The sequence below is a fragment of the Camelus ferus genome, chromosome 1 (genome assembly GCF_009834535.1).
Source record: "Camelus ferus isolate YT-003-E chromosome 1, BCGSAC_Cfer_1.0, whole genome shotgun sequence".
Lineage (NCBI taxonomy): Eukaryota > Metazoa > Chordata > Mammalia > Artiodactyla > Camelidae > Camelus > Camelus ferus.
The window spans coordinates 118,824,169-118,850,510 of NC_045696.1; the positions used below are offsets into that span (position 1 = coordinate 118,824,169).

Below are 26,342 nucleotides of genomic sequence, written 5' to 3' on the forward strand. Positions count from 1 at the left end.
TACAGAGGAAACAAGCCCTCAGCTGATAACTTCTAAGGCTGAATGATGGGCACATAGGATTCACCACACCATTCTGTCTATTTGTGTCTGGTTCCCACAGAAAACAGAGAGCCCATGAAAGACAGAGGGGGAGTTAGATATGCAATAGGAAGGTCGACCTGATGGTGCCAAATCAGTCCACTCAGTCCACAAAATTACATTTTCACTTATACCTGCTTCAATATTATTTGGAATAAAACACTGGAATTAATAGATAACATGAGAATAAAAAACGTAGTGAAGTAGGGGAGGGTATAGCTTGGGGGTAGAGTGTGTGCTTAGCATGCACGAGGTCCTGGGTTCAATCCCCAGCACCTCTATTTATAAATAAATAAATAAACAAACCTAATTACCCCCCCTCAATAAATAAATGAATAAATAATTTTAAATTAAATTTAAAAATTTTTTTAAATAAAATAGTTGGACGAAAAATGTTTTTAATGTAGTAAAGATTCATGAAACATGTTTTGAGATCAACTAAACTAAAAATCTACTGATGTGAACTAATACTTCTTTCCCGCAGTCTCTATGAAGGTAGATAAAGAAACCTGTCCAATTCCACCTGAAAGGCATGACCCAGAAACGCTCAGTTAGACGCCTGCTGCTCTGTAACTCGGCACAAACACAGTCACTAATACGCATGGAAGGCTGAGCGCTACCAGTGTGACATCGAATGCTCACAAAAAGCTGGGGATGGGGATCTCATTATTCCACGTCCGTATGTTAGAGACGAGGAAACTGAGACTACCCCACCTGGACTCACAGCCACGCCAACGGAGCCCTCAGCCTGAGAAATCAGCTCTTCCCCCCAGAGCAGTGCCCTGGGCCACTGGCACCACCAACGCCCCCACACCGGGCTGCAGAGAGAACAAGCAGTGACACGTGGGCAAGAGGTCCTGATACTGGCAGACGTGTTCAGTAACACGGGTGACACCTCTGGGCGGCCCTGCTGGTCACTTCCCCTCCGGGGCTCTCGTGATCCATGGCACAAGTGACAGGCTTGTCTGGTCAGTGCTCAGCCCTGTGAAGTTGTGTCCTGCCAAGGGCATAAACCAGCACAAGAACTGAACTCGTGGCCTTTTAACGCAATGATCAAAAAAGCAGCCATCTTTTTAGATTACCATGAAAAACACAGGAACACGTAAAATTATCAGCTGACAAATGTTGAAAGTGTAATTATGAGTAAAACCCACAATGTTCAAATTGTCCTTTCGTGGGACAGCGCTTAGATGAAATACATAAAAAGGAAGGAGGATGATAAGAAACCCAAACAAATGTAAAAGTCAAACTCGTTTTTAGATGCTAGCACATGAACATAATTCATCTGAGTTGTCAAAGAAAGGAAACAGGATTCAGAAGTTAAAAGGATGATCTCTTCCTTCAACTCTGCAACAGGGGGAAAAAAAGAAAAACATCATCCTCCAAGTCACCATCGACCTTCCCCACGCCTGCAACCACACAGCTATGTTTTAGCCTGGGTGGAGGAGAGGGTAAATAAACACAGCTCCTATTTTTAGCACACTTTTCCTGGCCACTCTGAAATTTCCAAGTCACAAATTATTGCCTGTTATCTTTTAAAGTGGATTTTACTCAAAGAATTCATAGAAGACTTCTCAGCATCAGGAGGAGAAATACACAAGTTCCTCCATAAAGCTGAATTCTTTTAGAAAATAATTTATTATGTAGAATGTATTATATATTCATAACACAAATAAACTGGCAGGAATGCTTACAATATTTTCCACTGCATATACTCAAAGGGATAAATCTCAAATTCGGTAGAATATTAGTTACGGATGGTAATACAATAAATTTTTAATTTTTAAAACTCAAATGTTATTAAAATTTTGAAAATGAACTCCTTCAGCAAAAATTCACAGTACAATAAAACCAGACTGAAGATACATATTAACTAATGCAAGTTACATATTAACTAATGCAAAACTCTCTCCAAAATTTAAGTTCACAGTACACTCAGGGACCTCTCTCAACTTTACTCAAGAATAATAGACTGGATGTAAAAAGAGCATATTTATTTGTATATTCCACTCCTTCTATACACTTTAGAAAGAAAATCAAGACCAAAACTTACCCACGGACAGCAGGTACAACGGACAGACCCACATATTCTTAAGAGCCCCTCAGAAAAAATGTTTTAAATCAGAAGGAATAAAAAAGACTTTAAAATGTTTTAATATACATTCTTTATATCAACAATGTTGTAAAATATAATTTTTACTTCGTTTTAATGGAGGAAGGAGCCCACAAAGGAAGGGGACTGGGCCCACAGAAGTCAGTATGCAGCCCCGCTACCTTCCTGTCCCAGAAGTCTCTCCAGTTACACTTGGACTCTGTTCCTCAAAGCACGAGATGCTTAGCGGTGCCTTGACTGGGACCAGAAAGTCACGGGCACTGGTTAGCCACTCTCCCCCCATTTGCAGGGACCCGTCCCAGCTCCAGTCTCCTCCAAAGACGGGCGCACAGAATTAACAGGCTCCCATATGCTGTCCATACCCTGATGAGGCTTAAACACTGAGCTGGAGCTGCAACAGCACCATCTCGCTCTGAATCAATTGTTTGGTGGTTTTTAATTTCCAATGCCTTTGAAAACTGCCGAAAACCTCTCTGAAACACAGGCACATACCTACAAATGTTTGCATACAATTAATCTCATCATTACAAAGCCATTCTCTTCACATAGAAGATTTTTACATTTAAAAATTTTGTAAATAATAATACTTCTCACTCTCATTTTAAATGCAGAAACTAACTGGCTGCTCCTTGCACCCCCTCCAAAAAACTGAAATAAATCTAAAGAAGGCATGTCAAACAGAAAGTATACTATATCCTAAAAGGAAATTTCAATTAGAAGGCAGCGACTGTGCTTTGATACTGAGGTTGAAATTGGGTCCAAGCCTTTGACGATTCATCAGCTTCACCATCTAGTTTTTGTCTGAGTGATGAAAGGTGTGCGGGGCCAGGCAGACCCACAGCCCAGTCCACTGGCAGCGGAGACATGCATATGCAGGACAGAGCGTGCCCAAACCTCCTCCTGCTGCTCCATGTCCCCCCATCACTGCCTGCGCCCCTACACTGCAGGCCTTTCTCCACCCCACGCTGTCCCCGTCACCAAGGACAGGATTCAGTCCATGGTTCAGTGGGAGACTGGCAGGACCAACATCATCTTCAAAAGCCTCTGCCGTCCTTCCTGGGGGCTCCGGGCTTCTGCCGGCTAAGAGCCCACCCCAGCCGTGTCCCTGCCTCTGGCTGGCAGACGTTCTTGGTTATCTGCCTCCAGGATGGTGTCTGGACCAAAGCAGTCCCAGTCCCGCATCAGCACCGATCGTGCTGACTGAAGGCCTGGAACTAAATGATGGGCCTCACTCAGAGGGCCAGAGCCCCGCCACTTAAGCCAACCTGCCGGTAAACTCCTCCCCATGGACACGGGGTTTCCCTTCTTAGCACAAATGTGCCTGTTGACACACACTCTGCTCGTGTCTGGCCTGTGTGTTAACCAAAGGAATGCCACGATCTGCTCCCATCTTCTGTCCAGGTCGCTATCTAAGATTATGAACGAAGCTCATGGCTGGGCTCCGGCCAGCCTGACAACTTTGCCGGCCTTGGATGTTTTCGAGGCGTCCTGCCTGGTAGGCTTGATAAAACCGAGCGGGACACGGAAAGCTACATTCCTGAGACTCCTGGGACTTTGATCACCAAAGCAGCCAAGGCAGACCGGCTGCCCTATGCCCAGATGTGCCCTCTTTCATGGGACCAAGGCCTTCGAATTACTGTCACAGTTCTGCACGTCAAAGAGACCCGTGGCTGCCGCACTTTCCAAAAAGCGGTCACAAAAGATGAAGTCTTTGAAACGTCACACATGCATAAGCCATGAAAATCATCAGGTGGCTGTAGTGAAGGATGCCCGCCTGCTCACCCGGGTGCAGGCTGAAGGGACCTGTCCTGCCGAAACCGAAAATACTAGGAGGAACGCGGCAGCCTTGCGTGTGTGGCGCCTTGGGAAAGAGGCTGCTTCAACTCTCTTCTCTACCCCCAGCTGCAAAACCAGCACTACTTCTCAGAAATAAAGCTTCACAGGCCTCTGGGCGGGTGTGGCTTCCCCCACCTGGCTGTGCGAAACATCACCTGCTGAACCTCTGCTCCATCCTCTCAGCATCCAAGGACCTACTGCCGAGTGCGCCAGAGCCCCTCCTGACCCCACGCTTTCCCTGGCAGGGGTCTTGCTGGACAGCCCACACAGGGTTTCACGCCTCATCATATTCAGCCACGAAAGGATAACGAAAGGGCTGGAGCTCCCATGTCCTTTGCTGTCTTCAGCATTTTCCAACATAAGAAGAGACAGATGTCCGTGGTCTCACGGGGGAACAGCGCCTATCAAGGGAGAACTAAACCAGTTCTGTAACATGACTGTCACTCCAGTGGTGACCTCCAGCCCATGCAGAGTATCATTCATTCCATCTCCCCTGATACTCACCTGCAGCAAAATGGCTTAGTAATATCTCTGGCACACACAAGAAATTTTCACAGACATAAATTTCAAAGAAATAGGAAAGAAATCAATGAGGAAAAAATTGTACATAATAGGTCCCAGAATAATAACTGCTGCCCTTGTTCAAAGAGGACCAGACTCCAAACTGAAACCTTAAAAGAAAATAAGTTCTTCATGTAGATTCTCCTTTGCAAAATGCTTAAAAATGGCCCCTCTCTGGCTCACAGATATGCCCATTCCTAACTTACAACACCTTTCCTGTAAGAAACAAGTGTTTCTGAGTGATACCAATTAAAATTTGCTTTGCATAAACAGCAAGTTTATATTGTATAGCTCAGGGAACCACATTCAATATCCTGTAGTAATCTATAATGAAAAAGAATTTGAAAAAGGAATATATGCATGTACATGGATGACTGAAACATGATGCTATGCACAAGAAACTGACACAACATTGTACACTGACTATACTTCAACAATAAAAAAAAAATTTTTCTTTGCAATTTTAAGTGAACCAACGCATGGCAAATAATGATGAGAGACTCTCCAAGATTAACAGAGGTTGAGGGTAGAGGCAGATGACTACCTAGATACCTGAATGATTCCCTCCAAACCATTCTGGAATGAAAATTAAAGAGAAAGTTATACTTAGGAGTCAAATCACTTTAATTCAGTAAGCCTATGTTCTTACTATAGAAACTGTGCACTTAGGGCTTTTTTTCCCCCACTTACTTGGTTTTAATAGCAATATACATCAGAACCGTTAAATTAAAAAAGGTAAATGCCAGCACTTTTCTTATGAAAGAAGAGCTTGCTATAATTTCTTAGGCTTTCCAATCCCTTAAAAAAAAAATACTCGGGGTGGGGAGGGTGGGTATAGCTCAAGGGTAGAGCACATGCTTAGCGTGCACAAGGTCCTGGGTTCAATCCCCAGTACCTCCATTAAAGTAATAAATAAATAAACAAACCATATTACCTCCTACCCCGCCAATATAAAAAAATTTTAAAAAAAGGAATTTTCATTCTGGGTCATGGGTTCAAACCCCAGTATCTCCATTAAAAAAAAGAAGAAAAAGAAAGAAAAGAAAAAGAACTTACAAAAAAGAAAAGAGAGTTTAAAAAATACTCTTTCATCCAGACTGACTCTGTGACCACAAAGAAAGGAGAATGGATGGTGGTACCATGTGCCAAACTGCACAGCTGCAGAAAAGGACCAGACAGGAGGGTGGGAGCAGGGTAAGGAAGGGGAGGCAGGGAGTGCTGCAGTCAGATGCCGGGTGATGGGCTGGAGGGTGCTGAGTGACAGCTGTATCCTGGGCTGGAGGGCGAGGCTGAGCCAGAGGCATCACTGCCAAGGTCCCCGTGAACATACTGCGCTCTGCTGGGGAGGAGGCTCGGATCAGAGAAGGAAGCCCACGCACCATGAGCCCTGCGGGCCCTGTCGGAGGGAGGGGCGGGGCGCGTCCACGCCAGCACTGGGGACGGAGCAGAGGGCGCAGACAGTCGCTCAAGACGCAGCTGAAGAGGGAAGGTTCTCGCGTCTCTCGACTGTTGAGAACCTGAGCGTGTTTCCGGGCTGATGGGGAGACGGAAGAGGTTAAACACAAGGGCGGGAGGGGATGGGATGGGATCAGGAGGCAGGGCAGAGGGGAGAAGGCAGCCCCACCCTAACAGAGGGCGGGCGGCCGGCGTGCAGGTCCCAAGGACAAGGCCGAGAGGTGTCTCTAAGACGCCAGGAGAGGACAGCCTGCTCAGGATAGGAGGGCGGAGCGGGCGGCACGGCCGGCACAGATGTCCCGGCCCGCGGCAGCCCATCCTCGGGGCGCTGCGCTCCCGCTCCCGGAGTCAGGGCTGCGGGCGCGGCACCCCCTGCGCTCCCCGCTCAGAGGAGGCAGCCCGCGCCCCTGACCCCACCTGCACCGGGTCCACACGGCCTTGGGAAGAGGACTGCCCCGCACAGCTGGCACGCGCAGCCCCCACGGCCCAAGGGTCTTCAGTCACCGGGGGCAGCACCTCCCCTGCGGCTCCCGAGAGCAACAGGTGGCCTGCAGACTGGCGGGACGCACGCTGTGACTTTCCTGGAAGAGTTCTGACTCGCTAAATAAATTTAGCGCAAGAATTTTTTTTTTAACTTCAAGGACGTCCAGATGCTTGGCCTTATCAGAATAAGCAGTGAAGCGGTGAATTTATCTAGGTAATGTTCCAGGCACGACACTTAAGTTCCCTTCACAGCAGAAAAGCGGCTCTTCACTTTTTCCATCAGCCAGAAAGTCCACCTCCTCCGAGGGGCCGAGGGCTGCTACCCTTAGGTTACCTTCCATGAGCCTGGGTTGCTATTTTTGTGTCTTGTTAATTCAGCGGGGGAGGGAGGGCCTCCTGCCCAGCTGACAGGGACTCAACATGTGAAGGTCCCTGGGCGGAGGAGAGGAGGAGGATGGGGCGCGGGGCAGAGACCCGGCGCCCCCAGCCCAGCCATGCTGACACAGGGGTCGACTTTTTCACCTGGAAAAGGGAGGCACGAAGGGCGTCCACCGCACAGGAAAGTCGTGAGGGTAAACTAAGTTGATGTTACAAGTGCCTGGTGGCAAAGACAGAACTGTGCCAGTGTGAGGCATTATGTATGAGCTCACACACGGACTTTCCCAGTTTTTGGGTTTTTTTTTTTTTTTTTTTTTTTTTGGTTATGAATCGTCGCTACCACTGTGTTATGTCTTCATAACATCTCGCTTTAGGAATTTTAAACTTCTTTGAAAACATTAGGAAAATCAAGAAGTGGGCAGATAAATTAACAGCGCTGTATTTCTATTTATAGACAATATAATGAAATGTAGAGAGTTAAGCCAATTCTCTTAAAACTCAAAACAATCTGAAAGTTCAGATTTTGTCTTCAATGGGATACTCTCTATGAGAATGAAATAATGTGTAATTTGCTATTTCATTAGTTAAAAACTGGATTGTCTTTTCAAGTCCACTGAAAAATACTAAAAATACAGAAACAGCTGTATTTAAAATGATTGTTTTTGCCTTAAGAGACTTTCTAAATTCTTCTCTGAATTTTTATCTTTGTCCAGAAAAACCTTTGTTTTTTTTTTTTTTCCTTCAGTATCACAGTCACTGCTTAGCTCATAACAGAACCTGTCATGACTCTGAGATTAAGACCTCAGTGGCTCTGCCCTGGTGGGGACGGAAACAGTCACGCCAACCCACCAGCTCCCAGTGCTGAAAAATCGTAAAAGTGATGGGCTGGGGGACAAGGCCCGGGGCCTGGGCTGAAGCATTTCCATTTGAAACAGTAAGTAAACCGAAGCCAGAGTGAAACAAATTAAAAATGTGAAACCAAAACATGATATTCAAATAAGGGAAAACAGAAATGTGAGTGATGGATGGTAAGCAGGGAGGGGTGGTTTAATGTGACCTTTAAAACGGGACAGAGTCCTTCCTTAGGGTTTTTAGGAAGGGGAGCGAGGAGTTGGACAGATTTATGAGTCAACTTGCGGGAACTGCGCAGATCTTTCTTATGCAAAGAACTGAAGGTAAAAGAGCGGCCATGGTATCATCCAGACCGACAGATCCTCCCCAAGTCTGCACAGGTTTCTCTTACCACATCAGTCACTCCCAGAACACGGACCCAGGCGCCCAGAAGACACGTGAGGAATCCGGCAGACTGGATTTCATGCATTTCCTCTGTGAAAAGGGAGAGGCAGCTCCTCCGGGCCCGGGTGACATCCACAATCAGGCGGAGGCACAGCCCCTGAGTCTGAGCCCAGGACTCTGCACCTGCAGCTCCTGGTCCCCACAGAGCAGTGCCCCGAGCCCAGAACTGGGGCCCACGCCTCAGGCTTGAACCTCTGCAGAGAGAGCAGGGGAAGTTAGCCTCTCTGCGTCCTTGAGGCCCTTTTGTGGCTGGTTTTAAACATGACCCCAACAGTCTGCTCTGTTCAGATGCAGGAGAAAAGCCTAAGGCGAGGTTCCCAGTCCTCTGTACACACACCACCAGCCGGGCTGCGAGCGCAGGTGCCTGACGGCTGCTCCCACTCTTGACGTGCCCCGGCCGGTCCAGTTCTCACACCTGTCTACTGATGCTGCCCGTGCACGCTCCACGGGGCTCTGGTGGCCGCAGCCCCACGGCATGTTTTGGGGCCGAGCTCCCACCCACCACTAAGGTGAACTGGGCCCCTGCAGTTGCGTTATGGGGGATGAGGGGGCATCACCTCAACAGACACAGACAAAGAGCTGACCGCACCTTTCCTTACACCTCTGTTCTCGTCTCCACCACCCAGGAAGCACAGCCTCCTACTAAATGCTCCCCAGCGTGCCCTGGCCCAGCACTGTGGGCCACCAGGGACTTGCAGGCCTGCCAAGATACTGACCTCTGCAGCCCCCCACTGTCCACCCCTGCCCTCACCATCGCTGGGCTGGGGCCTCCAGCCCCAGGCCTCCTCTGCAAACTTACCTGTACCATTCTATCATTCTCCCTCGGGGCCCTGGTTTACAAGAGGTTAAAAGTGCGCTTCTGAAGGAACACAATGTACAGGTCCTGTGGCCCCAGGTGCTCCTGAGAGCTGGACAACTCCACGTGGGGACAGGAGCTTTCTCACAGCCCATTACTCTGGTGACCTCTTCTAAGCCATCTTCCTCCCGGTTTTACCTTGCTGCCTGGCCACCAGGGTTGATGAGAACAGCAGGATAAACGCACCCAGGTCAGGGTGCTGCCAGAAAGGAAGGACACTTCTCCTCTGCGTCTAAGGAACAACCTTGTTTTATTTTGGTGTTTTTGAAGGGGGGAAGTAATTAGGTTTATTTATTATTATTATTTTTTTTTTTTTTTTAATGGAGGTACTGGGGATTGAACCCAGGACCTCATGCACGCTAGGCACACGCTCTACCACTGAGCTCTACCCTCCCCCTTCTCTGCTCCTAAGTAAGGGTCCCAGCACAGCACAGTTTGTCTGTTTCTCTCCCTTTGCCTTCACTTTGTTGCTTCCAGGACCCTCGGGGTATCGCTCATCAAAGGCAGGTATTCTTTGAAGCGAAACAGGTATTGAACTATTTGAAAATATTCTTCGGCAATACTTCCTTCCCTAACAAAGAATATGGGTGAGAAGACCCAGCTACTGACGCTGCAGAAAAGGAAACCTCTCCAGCTCTCAGCTTGGTAAATACCACGGCGCACTCAGCTTTCTCACAGGCTGTAGACTGTCTCCCCCAAAGGATGTTAGAGTTCATTTCCACTCTGCCTCCTGTTTACCAGCGAGTACATACAACTGCCATTAGAGACGTATGTGTTAATAAGTGGGTCCCCATCCCAACCAGGAAGGCTCAACACCACTTCTCTGTGGCCAAACTGTGGGGTCCCCTCCAGTCTCTAGGGACTGAAGACCCTCCGAAGCCTTTGCACCCAGGACAAGGGGACCCCACTTCTCTTCTGGAATAGCAACTCAACTTGATTTGGAAGAGAGAGAAGTTGACCTAAAAGGATAAATAAGGTAAGTAATGATGATCTGCTTAGTGGTTGGCAGGGATTAAGGAGGAGGCAGAAGAGGGAAGTTGGTGAAGTTGTCTGTTTAAGGGGGACGTGTGGGAACCTGTGATAACAGGCATTTTCTGTATCTTGACTTGACCGATGCGAACGCCCTGCTGTGACAGAGCGCTACAGTTCTGCAGGATGGTACCTGAGGGAAACTGGGTGAAGTACACAGGATCGCTGTCTATCATTGCATACAGCTGCATGGGAATTTACAAAAATAAAATTTAATTTAAAAACAAATTAACGATGATCTGCTAATAGAGCTGCCAAGTCCTGGAGACAAAGCATTCACACCAAGTCACAAAGACTATGAACCTGCGACACTCATGTTCTCATGTTACTGCTCGGCAGTCTGTGAGATATGTTTTATAGATGCTCTGGGAGCTCAAAGGTTCATCCTCCTAACCGCAAGCGTCCGTGTGGCCAGAGGAAAACACCACAGCACTCAGACGGGAGATGTTCCCCCAAAAGTCAGGACACACCTGTGCAGACTGCCAGCCCACCACCGTGGGGTGCACTGAAGCATCACCAGACTGTTCTCTTCCTCCTAGCATAAATGACCTGGACAAAGAGACACCAGTCCGGCAAGTGTCAATTTATAAACTTCCATGAGTTAAACACTGTTTTTACTGCACATCACCACCCGAGGTAGTCAAAGGAAAATTGAGGACCCTTTTCAGCCAAGTGTGACATGTACAGTCACCTCTTAGTAGAAATAATGCTTGTGCCTCGGTCCAATTAGTTCTTTCAAAAAATATCCCCCTGCAGGGGCTCTTCTTCCACGATGCAGGATGTCATGGGTGCACAGATGTCTTTTCCCTCGTGTGGGATGGAAAAGGGCCAAGAGACAGACCAGGAGACAGTGGCTGCACAGTGATGATCAATCTGGGTAGATTAAGGCTCCAAGTAATGAATCCAGGGCCTTTTTAGGTACTGACACAACATACTCCTTCATTTGGATCAAAAATACATTCAACAGCCAAGACATGGAAACAACGTAAATGTCCATGGACAGATGACTGGATAAAGAAGATGTGGTGTATTTATATAAAGGAATACTACTCAGCCATAAAAAAGAATAAAATAATGTCATTTGCAGCAACATGGATGGACCTGGAGATCATCATATAAGTGAAGTAAGCCAGAAAGAGAAAGAAAAATACCATATGATATCACTCATAGTGAAATCTAAAAAAAGATACAAATGAACATATTTATAAAACAGAAACAGACTCACAAAGAAAACAAACTTATTGTTACCAGGTAGGGAAGGGAGTGGGAGGGATAAACTGGGAGTTTGAGATGTGCAGATACTAACTACTATATATAAAACAGATAAACAACAAGTTCATACTGTACAGCACAGGAAACTACATTCAAAATCCTGCAGTAACCCATAGTGAAAAAGAATATGAAAAGAATATATGTATGTACATGTATGACTGAAACATTATGCTACACACCAGAAATTGACACAATGCTGTATACTGAATATACTTCAATAAAAAAAAGAAAATACAGATTGAAGAGACTGATAAAAGCAGTGTCAGCATTTGGGACCATGTTCTGCACATAGCAGTGTTTTTGTTTTGTCTGATTTTTTAAAAACTCAATAGGAAAAAATGATGATTCCAAAAAAATAAAATAAAATAAAGCAAAACCTTCCTGTCTGGTTCAAAACAAAAATATCTATCTGTCTGTCTGTCTGTCTGTCTGTCTATGCTTCTGGTACAACGATTAGCACAGAGGACAGACCATCATTTTCACATATAAATCGATTTCTCCAAATTTGACTTGCTAGAGGGGCGCTTGGCTGATATTCTATACATCCCCTCACAGAAAAGGCAACTCAGCTGGTTGAAGGCAAGGCTGCACTGAGGCCGCTGAAGTCTGAATCTTCCGCGCTGTGCCCTGCCAGCCACGGGAGCACCCATGTTTGTCACCTGGGGGATCCTGGGGCTGCCTGTTCTCTCGTATCTAACAGAGCTAAACAGTTTAAGTCCCAACATCTGAGAAAGGTTTCAGCAATTCTCACCCCTGGCTGCACCTGAAAATCTCCCAGGGTGCTTTAGGAAAATCACAGAAACTCTGATTTAATTGGACTGGGGTGAACCTTCAGATTAGCATGTTTCAGAATCCTGACAATTCCAGTGTGACCCATTTTGACCCTGGCGTTCTTCCCACTGCAAAGAAAGTTTAGACCGGACAAGGTAAACGCTCAGCAGAGCCAAACAAATCTCTGCTGACCACCGGGGGTCCCAGGGAGACTGTTGTTCCGTGGTCAACCAACAACGCTCGCTTTTGTCTATAAACCTGGATAGCTGGCTTCTGTTTGTTAACTGGTTTTGAGACAAAAAGTGCTATCTAGAAAACGGCCTCACAGAGAACAGGTTCTCCACAATTGAGTGGTTCTCAAAGTCTTGTAGGAGCAGCACACTTTCGAGTATGAAACCTTTTGAGCGCACCTGGAGGGATTAAAACATGCAAAACCACACCAAACAAACTGGCAGAACTCCCAGCGGTCACCCCAGTGTGAGATGACCCCAGGGACCAACACATCCCTCACTAGTATGTCAACCCCCACTCCCAGGCCCAGCTCATGACCTGTTCTCAACACAGTCCAGGAAAGACCCCGTCCCCATGCTATGCCAGTCCAGCCAGTGCCACCCCCCACCAACCTGCCCTCCACACCACTGCTCAGCTCAGGGCTCCATCAGGTCGCCCCCAGCTCCACTGCAGGAAAAAGACACTCTATACCCTGATCCACAGACAGCAGCACACTATGAAAGACGCTGTCCTAAATAGTGCAGGGTGAGGCAGCCAGTAAGTATCTGAATTTGGTTAATTTTCACAATTGCACAAATCAACGTATTTAGTAAAGTATGCTATACCTCCAGAAAAATCACGAGTGCATACAGTTCAATAGATTTTTGCAAATTGTCCACTCTTAGAACCACCCTCAGATCCAGCAACCAAAAATCACTGACACCCAGAAGCCCCCTGGGTTCTGCGTCCTGGTCATTACCCTCAGATGTGACCACTATTATGGCTTCTGTCACCACAAAGTGGCTTTTCTGATTTTGAACTTTATATAAATAGAATCATACAACATGTATTCTCTTGTGTCTGGTTTCTTTCCTTAAACATTATATTTGAGAGACGAGAGACGTCCATGTAGCCGCCATCCACTCTTTTTTGTTCTCCCTATCTGTCTGTCTGTCTCTTTTTTCTTTATGGTATCCCATTGAATGATATGCTACTTTGTAAGAAGAGCATCTGGGTTGTTCCCAGTTTAAGGCTGTTACAGCTAATGCTGCTACAAACCTTTTTGTACATATCTTTTGATATGCAAATAGACAATAATGTCTGTTGGGTATCTACCCAGTAAGGTAGACAGTGAACACAGAATAAGCAAATAGACCGATGTAACAAAACAGACTCCAAAACAAACCTACACGAATAGAGTCACTCAACAAAGGGCCAATGTGGTATAATAGGGAAAAACGGTATTTTCAAATAAATGGTGCTGAATTAACTAACTGGAGATTTATATGGAAAGATAATATTGACCCCCTACCTCACACCATACACAAAAATAAACTCCAGATCGTAGATCTAAATGTGAAAAACAAAGGTTCTAGAAGTTAATTACAGGAATATCTTCATGGTCTAAAGCTAAGTAATGATACCTTAAACAGGACACAAAAAGGACAACCATAAAGAAAAATGCTGATGAACTGGATTTCACTAAAATTAGAATTATTATTCATTCAGAAGTGCCACTTCAGACAGTGAGAAGACAAGTCACACACCAGGAGAAGAAATTTCCAATACACAAATCACAGAAAAGACACAGCCAGAAAACGTAAAAAAGTCCTACAAATCAATTTTTTAAAAATATAAAAACCCAATTATTAAAAAATAGGCAAAAGGGTTGAGTAGGTATTTTAGAAAGACTATCCTAATGGCCAAGAAAACATATTAAAAAGTGCTCAACATCCCTTGTCATTTGGGAACTGCAACCTAAAAGCCACACTGAGATAGCATTACATAACTGTCTCAAATACGACTTAATAACAAACAAAAACCACCGACCATCCTGAGTATTAAAAAGCATTTAGAGCAACTAGAACTCACATAACCTGGTGGGTGTGTCAACTGGGTTTAGCCGGTTAGGAAAACATGACAGGATGTCCTGAAGCTGAGCATACACATATTCTATGACAGTAATTCTACTCGTGACCCTATTTCCACATATAGGAAAACATTTTTGGGAATATACATAAACCAGAAAAAGTCCTGAAAGGGCCCTGAAGATTCTTTCAACAAACCACCAAAATCTCCACAGATAAAGAAGAGATAAACACATCCTTAAAACCAGCATGACATCAGGAATCCTATTAGTCCCCATGTGAAAACCCCCGGAAAAGTCCATTGGTATTTAATATAATCTATTAGCATGGACTCATAGAAATAAAAATCTTAGCAACTTGCCACATTTCCTTCAAGGATAGACATTCAACCATTTTAACTGTTTGAAAAATTACATCTACTTATGTCCACAGGACATCAGAGCTTAGGAGGACGATAAAAAATAGAAAGTAGCAGGGAACCATATGGAGACTCTCGCTTGTGACTCTAACGGTGGCTGCAAACCAGGTCACTTATCCCTCCGTGGCCACACTAATTGCTTAAGAGCAACAGACACTTCATCAGCAACGCTCGTAAAAGACAGCCTGCCCCTTCCCGGGCGTTTTCAAAGTGGAGAGCGGACACCTGCTACCCATCAGTCTCATGAGACAGGACTCGTGTCAGCCACCGCTATAGTATTTGGCTTGCTCTTAATCTTTACTATTTATAGACGGAGTCTTCAGAGTATATGCCGGCACGCACAAGGTTGTACACATGCGGCTATCTATAGCAAAAAAAAAAAAAAAACCAAAAACAAATTCTCAAAAATAGCCGTTTGGAAGACCACATCTTGTTCTATTAATACTCATATACTGCAGTATTACATAACAATTTTTTTCCAATTCTGTTATGCTAATATGCAAATAAAAGAACTCAACCATAGCTAGGAGCTAAATGTACTCATCAGGATGGCCCTGCGTAGCTCTAACTACAAAAGAATTTTACATGCTCTCTTTCCGTTCTGAAAATCCCGTGAATTTACATTATTAATCACTTTAAAATCCAGCTGCTTGGCTTCTGGGATGGGAATATCTGCTATTCCCAAATTAGTCTATTTAGCATACTCCCAGAAGAAACCTGAATACTGAGTTCATAGCAATGTGTTGAAGGCATAAACATATTCTATCATTTTGTAATTATTTGACAATTCCAAAACAATAATGGAACAGATACTATAGAAAAAGTGCACCTAAAAACAAATTGTTACTAGCCATTATGTGTTTTACCTGCTAGGACCCTAAGAAGTATATAACTGTAAATCAAATTTTGTTAAAAAGAAAGAAAAGTGGAAAATGACCCTCTCCTAAAAAAAAAAAAAAAAAATTGCTTTGAAATCCATCCATGGAGAGAGGAGAGGAAACAAACAAAACCCTGGTTTGTGGATCAGCCTAACCCTACGGCATAGTGGACAGGACCATGGCTATGGCTGTTTATTGATTAGGGACATGTTGGCCTCATCCCAAGATTCAGCCACAAAATGTCAAACTCTCCTAATCAAAAATCGGTCATCTATTTTAGGACTGATAGAAACTGCTATGATCGTGGAGCCAGAATGCCTTGGGCAAGGAGGAAAAATAAAGGGCAAGTCAAAGATGCGTTACAGAAGGTGAGGTGGGAGGAGGGGGTGGAGTAGGGCAAGTGTGGGCTTCCACGTCCATCAAACTGCCTGAGCGCTGGCTCGGCCCAGACAAGCTCTGTGGCCTTGCTCAGGAATTCCCACACCTCGAGGAAGAGGTTTCCTTGTCCATAAAATTAGGGAATGAATGATAATATCTCCTTGTAGGTGGGGGGAGTCTTGAGGCATGAGATGATGCACAGAAAGCATCTCCAAGTATCTCTTCTTCACCTGGTTCTTGATTTGCAGCAAAAGGTAGTATTTCTCACATTATATGACAGAACATGCTGAGGGGTCAAGGATCCTACTTGTACAACTCTATATTCCTTACCTACTTTCTTTTTTAGCATTAATTCCACAGCGCTTCTAAAAAATACCTTTTGACAGTCCAATATTAATGATGATAAAAGTTTAAGTAATTTAGTTCCTTAAAGATTAACAGGAACTAAAGCTATCACTTACAGAAACCAAATACTAGAAAAGAGATCAAATATCTTAACAAACAATAAAGCTCGCTAGCCATGCTTTTTAAACTTCGACAGCAGAACATAAATCAAAAGAAAATTCCAAAGGTCTAGTCTTATTTCAGGGGCACAAAAGGAACAGATCACTTATATTAACATCTTGCAGAACAATTCTGGAGCCAGCCAAATTCCTGGACCCAACTTCAGTGAAGTTATTTCCTTCTGTTTGACTGTTCCCAAAACTCTGCACATGACACAAGTTTCTTCTTTGAAATACACAGCGCACCAAGCTTTATATCCCAAACAAAACCAGTTGGAGTTAAGTCTAAATAACATCTCCATCAAACTCCTAGGATGAGTCATGTCATTCGTGTCCGCTTCTTCATCCATTCATACTTTCATTCCACAAATGCATACTTAAGTCCGTGCTTTCGCACAAGACGTTAAACTAGGTGTTCTCATAAATCCAAGGTGAAAAACATGAAATCTCCTATGAGGCAGAAGGAAACAGGGCTGTAGAGAGAGACAGGCAGAGTGCTGGCTGGAAGGCAGACAAAGAAACAGATCATTCTGAGCGGCGCTTCACTGAGCAAAACCCTAGGAAAGCATTCCAAGCTAAGAAAGGTAGATAAACAGGAAGGCCAGGTTCAGGCACAGAGAGCAGTTTCCCAGGGCTCCAGCAGAGGCTGTAACAAAGAGTTCGTGAAAAGCAGATAAGCAGGGTGACCAGGTCATTTCTCATCCAAACTGGGACACCTTTGGGCGCGGGAGGAGGCACTGTTAACGATTTTGTCAGGACAAAGGCTGCAAATCTGGACTGTCCCGGGCCATCTGGGTGCTTGGCTCCACAAAGCTAACGGTCAGTACCCTCTGCTCATTTAAGTGGGGCTGTCGAGATGCGTGCATGGTTGGCCTGAGACATCTGATCGAGGAAAGTACCAAAACAGAATCTTTCCCGCGGCACCTTCACAACAAGTCTGAGAAATTTACCAGGGTACGTTCTCTGGATTTCAAACGATGAAACTTCCAAAATGTAGATGGCAGTGCTAGTGCTCTCCAACTCGGATGAAGCTACACTAGTCTGCTCAGCTCAGGGCCAACTCTATATGAAAAACTAAAAAGCAGAAAATCAAACATACTAGGTACCGCCCATTGAGTACTTATTACAGTCCACACGCTGATCTGAACATTCCACGCACATCGTCTCATTTAATCTTCACAGCAACACGATGGGGTGGGTATTCTAATTTAGAGATGAGTGAACGCAACGTGCAGACTTCCATATCGTACCCAAGGCTAACAGAAAGAAGAGAGGGAGCCACAACCTGATCCAAGCAGCTAACTTCACACCCTCTATTTTTCCCACCAGTATCCTGCCTCCTGAATCATCCAGATGTGCAAGTCCTGAGTACAGACCAAGCCCCAGGGTGCAGGCACACCTCGGAGTTACTGCAGGTTCCACTCCACACCACCTCGAAAAAGCGAATATCGCAGTACAGTGAGTCACAGGAATTTTCTGGTTTCCAGTGCATATAAAAGTTATCTTTACACTATACTGTAGTCTATTAAGTGTCCAATAGGATTGTGTCCAAAAAACCAATATACGCAGTTTAATTTAAAAATTCTTTAGTGGTTAAAAAAAAAAAAAAGGTTAACCATCATCTGAGTCTTCCGAGTTGTAATCTTTTTGCAGGCTGTGGGTGGGGGGGTCTGGCCTCTGTGCTGGTGGCTGCTGCCCGACCAGGGCGGTCGTCACTGAAGTTTGAAGGTATGGCAATTTCTTAGAACAAGACAACAGTGAAGTATGCCCATCAACTGACTCTTCCTTCCACGAACGATTCCTCTGTAGCATGTAATGCACTTGACAGTGTTTTACCCACAGAAGAACTTTCAAAATTGGACTCAATCCTCCAAATCCTGCCACTGCTTTCTTCACAAAGTTGATGTCACGTTCTAAATCCTTTGTCATTTCAACAACTATTACAGCATCTTCACCAGGAGTTGATCCCATCTCAAGAAACCACTTTCTTTGCTCATCCATAAAAAGCAGCTCCTCATCCACTCGAGTTTTTTCCTGAGATTCAGCAACGGAGCCCCACCTTCGGGCTCCACTTCTAATCCCAGTTCTCCTCCTGTCCCCACCACATCAGCGGTCACCTCCATCACTGAGTCTGGAACCCCTCCAAGTCATCCATGAGGGCTGGGATCAGCTTCCTCCAAACGCCTGTTCATGCTGATATTTTGACTTCTTCCCACGAATCATGAATGTTCTTCCTGGATCTAGACTGGGGAATCCTTTCCAGAGGTTTTCACACCTGACTGTGCCCGGATCCATCAGAGGAACCACTACCTATGGTAGCTGTGGCCTCACAAAAGGTATTTCTTAAGTAATAAGGCTTGAAAGTTGAAACGACCCCTTGATCCACGGGCTGCAGACTGGGTGCCGTGCGAGCAGGCAGGGAAACATGAACCTCGCTGTCCTTCTCCAGCAGAGCTCTGGGGTGACCACGTGCACCGTCAAGGAGCAGTCATCTTGGAAGGAGTCCTTTCTTCTGAGCAACGGACCTCAACAGGGGGCCTAAAATAGTCAGTAAGCCACGTTGTAAAAGACGGGCTGTCATCCAGGCCTGTTGTTCAGTCTACAGAGCACAGGCAGAGGAGATTTAGCATCATCTTAAGGGCCCCAGAATTTTCGGAATGGTGAAGGAGCACTGGCTTCACATGACAGTCACCAGCTGCAATGGCCCTAACAAGAGAGTCAGCCTGTCCTGTGAAGCTTGGAAGCCACGCACTGACTTGTCCTCTCCGGCTATGACAGTCCTAGACGGCATGCTCTTCCAGTAGAAGGCTGCTCCCTCTACATCAAAAAACCTTGTTGCTCAGCGCGGCACCTCCACAAGGGCTCTGCGCTCGACCTTCCTGAGAACCTGCTGCAGCTCCTGCGTCAGCGCCCGCGGCTTCACTTCGCACTTCCACGTCGCAGAGATGGCTTCTTTCCTTAAACCTCATGAACCAACCTCTGCCGGCCTCAGACTTTCCTTCTGCAGCTTCTTCACCTCTCAGTCTTCACAGAGGTGAAGAGAGTGAGGGTCTTGCTCAGGACGAGGCTTTGGCTTAAGGGAACGTGGTGTTTGGTTTGACCTTCTACTCAGACCACTCAGACTTCCTCCACGTCGGCAACACGGCTGTTTTGCTTTCTTATCACTGGTGTGTTCCCTGGGGCAGGACTTTTAAATTCCTTCAAGAACTCTTCCTTTGCATTCACAACCTGGCCGGCTGGCAGAGGAGGCCTAGCTTTCGGCTTTTCTGGGCTGCTGACTCGCCTTCCTCCCCAAGTGTGATCATTTCTAGCCTTTGATTTAAAAGAGAGACATGTGACTCTCCCTTTCACTTGAACACTTTGAGGCCGTTGTAGGGTTACTAACTGGCCTCGTTTCAGTACTGCTGTGTCTCAGGGGACAGAGAGGCCGGGGAGAGGGAGAGAAAGCCTCAGAACACACACGACATTTATGGATTAAGTTCGCCGTCTAATACAGGCACAGTTCGTGGCGCCCAGAAACAACTGCAGTCGTTACAGCAAAGATCACTGACCACAGATCACCGTGGCAAATACAATCATAATGAAGTACTTTGAGACATCGTGCCAACATGTGACACTGGTTCACCAAGTGAGCAAATGCTGCTGGAAAAATGGCGCCGATACATCTGCTTGACGCGGGGATGCCACCAACCTTCAATGTCTAAAAACCGCAGTGTCTGTGAAGCACAATGAAAGGTGGTCTGTCTGCACAGCCCCGCTGAGATTACCGGCCAGAATGTGTTTCCCCTACCTGCCCCCGCCGTGTGACTGAGCCCCCCGCCCTCCGCCGCCACTTGGAAACAGGTAAGCACCAAGGGCCCTGCCAGCAGGCTGGACGATTCACACACCTGCCGCTAAAGCTCAGCGTAATTAATTGTATCCCCGGAGCACCCTAAAGCTATGGAATTATCCTGACACGAGGAAAGCAGGTCCTGCTGAAACTCCCCTGGGGGTTCGGACGTGCCTGAGTCACTGCTCACACCCAAGCAGGTGGAACCCCCTGGATTCACCATTAGCAGCAGCACAATCCGCTGGCCAGGCAGCTGCAGTCTCACAGGGGCGGATCCTGTGGCTTCCCTGGTAAAAATATCTGAGTGTCTTCTGCACTACAGAATCCATTCATATAAAATTAAAAGTAGCTAAATGAATCCAGAGGTCTGGTAGATGAGTAGGTAATAACAGCCAACATTCAGTGTTAATAAGGAACGGAGCGTCTATTCTTAGACACGTTTGTATAAAATAGTCTGGACAGAAATCATGAACGCTGGCAATTCATTTATACCTGCACAGAGGCTGTAAATAACACTGCCCTATTTGGTCGAATACTGAGGCATGGGTAACTTGAGCATTAAAGAAAGAAAAAGAAAAAGAAAGAAAAAAAAAAAAGGAACAGTCTAGTTTAGGCCCCTTGCAGAGCACACAGCACTATAAAAGGAACTAAAGAGATTCTGGGAGAGAGCATTCTAAGAAAGTAACTGGAGTGGCCAAGATCAGCAATTAAAAAAATAAACAACTTCCTGTCACTTGTCTAAGCAGAGCACCCCGACAGTCAAGCATCACTGGAGGAGAGGTGGGAAGAGAGGCAAGGGAAAAAGCAAATGGGGTAAGTAATTTTTAGGGTTTGGAAATGAACACCCTCTGATGACTTTTGAAACTGAACTCTGAATCGTGACGAAAGCTCTTTGAGAGGCTGAGACCCGCGGCCTGTCAGCAGTTACCCAACCAGGGCGACCTGAAATGCATCCATACAAAGCCAAGTGGGGAGAGGCTGACTGGCCACCAGATTTTTTCTGACCTCAGTGACCCAGGCTGCCTGTCTGTCCAGATTCACTTTGTGATGCATTTACTGTCTGCTGAATAATTATGACATGCCCACAAGGTTGCTGGGCATGCAACCCCCACCCGCCACTATTCAAAAAAAAAAAAGTTTCATGTCAAATGCAGATATCATTTTTAAGATAAAGTTCAGAAAATAGTTATTGTGTGTTCGCTTTCTGTGCAGAACTGATAAATACAGCCCAGCTTCTGCCCGCAAAGAGTCCAGTTTATTTAAACCACAGACCAACAAAATATCTGCATGTACATTTTCCTTATTTTGTTTAAACATGTGTAACAGATGTGAAAAGCCGGCTTATTCCCCGCACTGGGGGACCAGGCATCAAGCTGGGGATCAAGTGAGTAAAAGCATCTCTCCTCCCCACCATGATACTGTAATAGCAGCAATAACGGTACTAGAAAACGTAAGGGCTGTCACCCTGGGCAAGGTCAGACCTTCCGTCCCACAGAAGCTGGAGGCTTGGGTCAAGCAGCCGTAACAGGTGACCAGACAGCTGCCTGGCAATGCTATCTGTCAACTTCTTCTCTCCGCAGAACAGAGAGCCCCTTTCCCCTCAAATATCCCCTACGTCTAAAGGGGAAAATCCAATCTGGTGTTTCCAGACCATGGATGCTACCTCAACTATACAAAAAAGTTACTAACACCACCAGTGTAACTCGAGGGGCCAGCGGAGTGCAGCCGCACCCCAGTGGGGTACCACAGCCCGCTCTGGCACCCAGGCCAGCGGTTAACCTCTCTGACCTCTGGTTTCCTTCAGCCTCCGTGGCTGGTGCAGGATCGAGTCACAGAATCATGTCAAACACTTTTTGTGTGTTTTGCACATAAGAAGTGTTTAATTAACAGTGGCCGTTGTTACTACATTTAACACCAAAATAATACAATGGCTGTATTTCTTATTTATGAAAAAAGTACTCCAGATCAATGGTCTGGGGGTGGGGGACAGAGCGGAGGCTACAAACGGCCTCGGGGAATTTTCTGAGGCAACAGAGCTGCTCTGCATCTTGATTGTGGTGGTGATTACGTGACTGTGTGCATTCGTCATATTTCATAGAACCAGGCACCAACAAGAGTGATTTTTACTTTATACAAATTACACCACATCTTTTAAAGTACCAACCAACACATTTAATTAGTTTTGATTAAAATAAACCATCCAAACTGATAGACCTTAAATTTTTTACTGATTTCAAAAATTAAAAAGGAATCCAAGGCCTAAAATATTACTTCCTATATTTAGATCAAGCTCTTGAATTAAAGGATTGAGCTATTTGTAAAAGATGAAGGCCATCTGAACAATTAACCAAATTAATTGCTTCAAAATAAAGTGTGGATTATATTACATGATGTGATGAAATGGAATATGGAAAGAGAAAATGAAAGTGAGGTTTTCGTTTACTAGATTACTTAAGATGACAAACATAATGGCTCCTTCCCTAAAAATCTAGTAATGGGCCTTTGCAAATAATCTAGAAAGTGTCACATTAGTTCCCATAAGCTAAGGAAAAGCAGAAAAGTCCGGCGATCAGTTCTGTGATGTATTTACCTTCACCGGGTACTTATACAAGGTCCCACAAGGCTGCTCACCCCGCATTTCCATCAACACTGTTACCAGAACCAACAAGCTCGTTCAGTATAGATGTGTGCATCTATTTTGGCAGAAAATGTAGTTTTACAACAACTTCTCACTCAACACCATATTTACAAACAGATGGAGTTCCAAAGAAATAACTTTAAATAAGGAATATAATTCTGGTCAGCCTACAGTGGATTTCTGCTTCTGCCCTGCATCTCAGCAACAGTCCCCCTTCCCTGCCCAATGTTGATCCCAATTCGGCTGTTATTTCTCCCTCTGATTCAGAGATCTCCACCTAAGAGGGAGGTCAGGCCTGCAATGAAGATGGAAGCTAGCAAACAGGCAGAGCCCACACTTCAACAAATGCCCCCCCACAAAACACTGGCCTCTGCCCCCAGCTCTCACTTCGCTTACTAACCTTCCCCCGCCTCTCCCCTCCCACCCTCTGACTGCATTCATCCCTTTATTCAAAAACCAAGGAAACCAAGGAAAGAGGTCACCAGTGCTTTTTCACGTGGGCTTCTGCTCAGCTGTTGATTATTTTTTTTTCAACAAAAGTGAAATGTAGCTCTGCCATTCATGCGACAAAAATGCCTGTGCACTATTCGTTGCTGTATGAAATTTGATATCAAAGTAAAAGAGCTCTTCATTCTATTAGGCTATTAGCTCGAGGCTGTCATGTCTTTAGAAAATGCCACACTACATTTCTAAAATCTTGATCCTTCAAGGTGCCAACTGAAGAGAAGTACCGAGTAATTACCTGTTTAAATATAGCATACTCCTTTTCTATAACCAAGGCTTAAACAACTTGCAACACTATTTCCATAGGTTTTAAAGGGTGTTTAAGAAAATGCAAACCGATCACAGAGTCAGGAAAAAGGACTCAAGTCATCTCAGGAGGTACAAGGCAACAGACAAGATATGAGACTGGTAAATCCAAAACCAGCCATTTTATAAATTCAGAATATAGAGAAAATATGTCCTTCGCTACCGTTTCTTCATTAATTCAAGAAGCAGTCCGCTGACCCCCTCCTATGTCCCAGTAATGGGCTACAGCTGCAAACAGGGAACCACCTGCCTTCATTAGAAAGAAGAAAAATGACCAAGGTACCTGGGAAAGTTTCAAAATTCCAATGATTTCTGAATAATTCATCCTTTCCCCAAGTGTTTCTAGAATATTCAGTGAAGAAATGATATCTACCAACAAGTTCTCAATCCCACAGATCAGAAATGTTGGCGAACCACTCTTCTTCCTAATCTCCCATGAATTAAAATTAAAACAGATGCTATTGTAAATAAATAAGTTACACTGTGAATCCCGTTACAGACACTAATTTGAATTTTTTTTTTTGAAAAAGTACAAAAACAGGCCCTCCAAAAAATTGAGGGAGAGGAGCTCAAATGTGGTACGCTTGTATCTTTGGAATTTTCACCTCAAGTTCCATGAACACCACAATGCAAAACCACCCCCAATACCTGGCAACCAATAAAAACAGATGTGACAGGTAACTCTGTTAATGGCACTGATTACATCATCCACAGCTGAAAGCAACTTCCATAATAACATAAGCTACAGAGTAACAGAAAACAGAAGTCACTAAAAGCTGGGCAGGCAGCAAAAAATATACTTGGCTTCCCTTCATTCAACTCTGAACTCCTGCAGCAGACAGTTAATACATTTGATCTTTAAGCCCTTCACTTGTACCCTTGCCCAGACATAAACTGGGCAAACCGATGACAAAGCGGAAAGCAGTTTCACAACTGCCTGTTACATAGAGTAGCAAGGTGGTATGTTTCACGAGATAACTGCAGAAGCTCATTGCACCCTCAGACACCTACACGGTACTCAGAAGATTTCTGGAGGTCCAATTACATTTCAAATACCACTAGCACCAAATCTCTTCACTGTGGCTGGTCCTGCCCTCTCTCCCACCCATAACCCACCACAGGAAGGGTGGGTGCAGCCCAGTCAAGGTGCTTTGCGGCTCACTGTCCTGGTAACCTCTCGATTTTCAGAGAGCAACGTTTTCATATTTGCTCCAAACTTGAGCCCAAAGAGCCCTGTCCTGCCTAGGTCTCCACTCTGAGCTCATCAACTATTTTTTCACTTCATGTCACGAGAAATATCTTTACACTGTAGACCAAAATGCAATATTAGAATGAAACCACCACCAACCCAGGAGTTCCTAATATTACTTCTTGAGTTTAAGATGCACAAAACAACTGCAACTTCCTTCTCCTAAATACCACCAGGCAGAAGATATCCTCATCAAGCAAACTGCCCGAAACAGAACTCCACAGAACTGGAGGCCTGCCTACTGCAGCAAGGAAAAGATAAAACTGCACAGCTGTAATTTCCTAGCGCTTTTGACCCTAAGAAAGCCGAAATCTGCATTTCTGTTCAGAAACCTGCATCATTTCTCAGATTTTTGCACCCTTGGAGTCTAACCGTTTGCAAGAGGCAACGGCAGACAGATCAGAAGGAATCTATTAAATAATCTCTGTTCACTGCCTGAGATTTTAAAGAAAATGTTTTCACATGATCACTAACTGTTTTTAACACACAATAGGAAGCTTACAGGGAGTCTGTAACCAGCCTAGCCAACCACAGGAGGAAGGGTGCCCTGCCCAAGCAAATACAGGCCATCATTTCAGGCCAGTCCAGGGCGAGGTGACAGCCCCAAGTTCCACCGGGGATGTCAACACTGCTCCCGGCACTCCGGGGACCACCTCTCCATTCTCCAAATGCCATTTGCACCCAATCCCCGCTCAACCACCCCAAGCACCGGTGCACCCATGGTGCCCCTTGGCACGGGGCTCCTCGCACGACCTCCTCCGGCCACCACCACACCTTTCGCGGGGAAAGACCCCCACCCCCACCCCCGGACGGCTGGGGTGGGCGACGAGCGCCCTTCTCCCACCTACCTTGATGATGCTGCTCCGGCGAGGCAGGCCGCCCGGCTTGCTCTCCCGGGGAAGGGGGCAGGCGGCCGGGCCGGTGGTCGGGGCGAGCGCGGCGCCGCGGGGACCCCTGGCGGGGCTGGCCCGGGCATCGTCCCCGGACACGCCGAGGCTGCAGTCTCCGTTGGAAACCCCGCCGCTGTCATAGCGCGCCCGCCCGTGGCCGAGGCGCCCGCCGCCGCCCTCCCCGGCTCCGGCTCTCAGGGCGCCCTTGGCCACGAGGGCCGGGCCCGGGGAGGTGGGCAGGGCCCCGCCGGCGGCGCCCCCCCGGCCGCACTCCGCCATGGGCGCCCCGCGACCCGCCAGCACAAAGCCGCGTCCCCGCGTCCCCGCGTCCCCGCCGCCTCGGGCCGCGCGGCCCCTCCTCCTCTCCTCCTCCCGCCGCCGCCGCCTCGGCCGCTTCTTCCGCTTTTTTTTTTTTTTTTTTTTTTTTTCTAATTTAGATGTGCTGTTTGTTCCGAGCTCGCCTCGCGCACGGTGAGAGTCGCGGCGGCGGGATTAACGGAAGATTCCTGCAGGGGGAGAAGAGAGACACAGTCAGCGCTCCGG

General features: G+C 46.1%; 1 protein-coding gene across 3 annotated transcripts in view; it reads right to left on the reverse strand.

Moving 5' to 3' along the window:
• Nucleotides 1-26,112, reverse strand: part of PLCL2 (phospholipase C like 2) — a 174,305-nt gene extending 148,193 nt beyond the window's left edge. For all 3 annotated transcript variants that reach the window (XR_004323273.1, XM_032488909.1, XM_032488919.1), the window contains exon 1: nt 25,758-26,112. Coding sequence is in view for 2 of the 3 variants with exons in the window: in XM_032488909.1 (XP_032344800.1) it covers nt 25,758-26,078 (321 nt within the window). In the remaining variant the exon portion in view is untranslated. The remainder of the gene's footprint in view (nt 1-25,757) is intronic.
• Between the last annotated feature and the right edge of the window lie 230 nt (nt 26,113-26,342).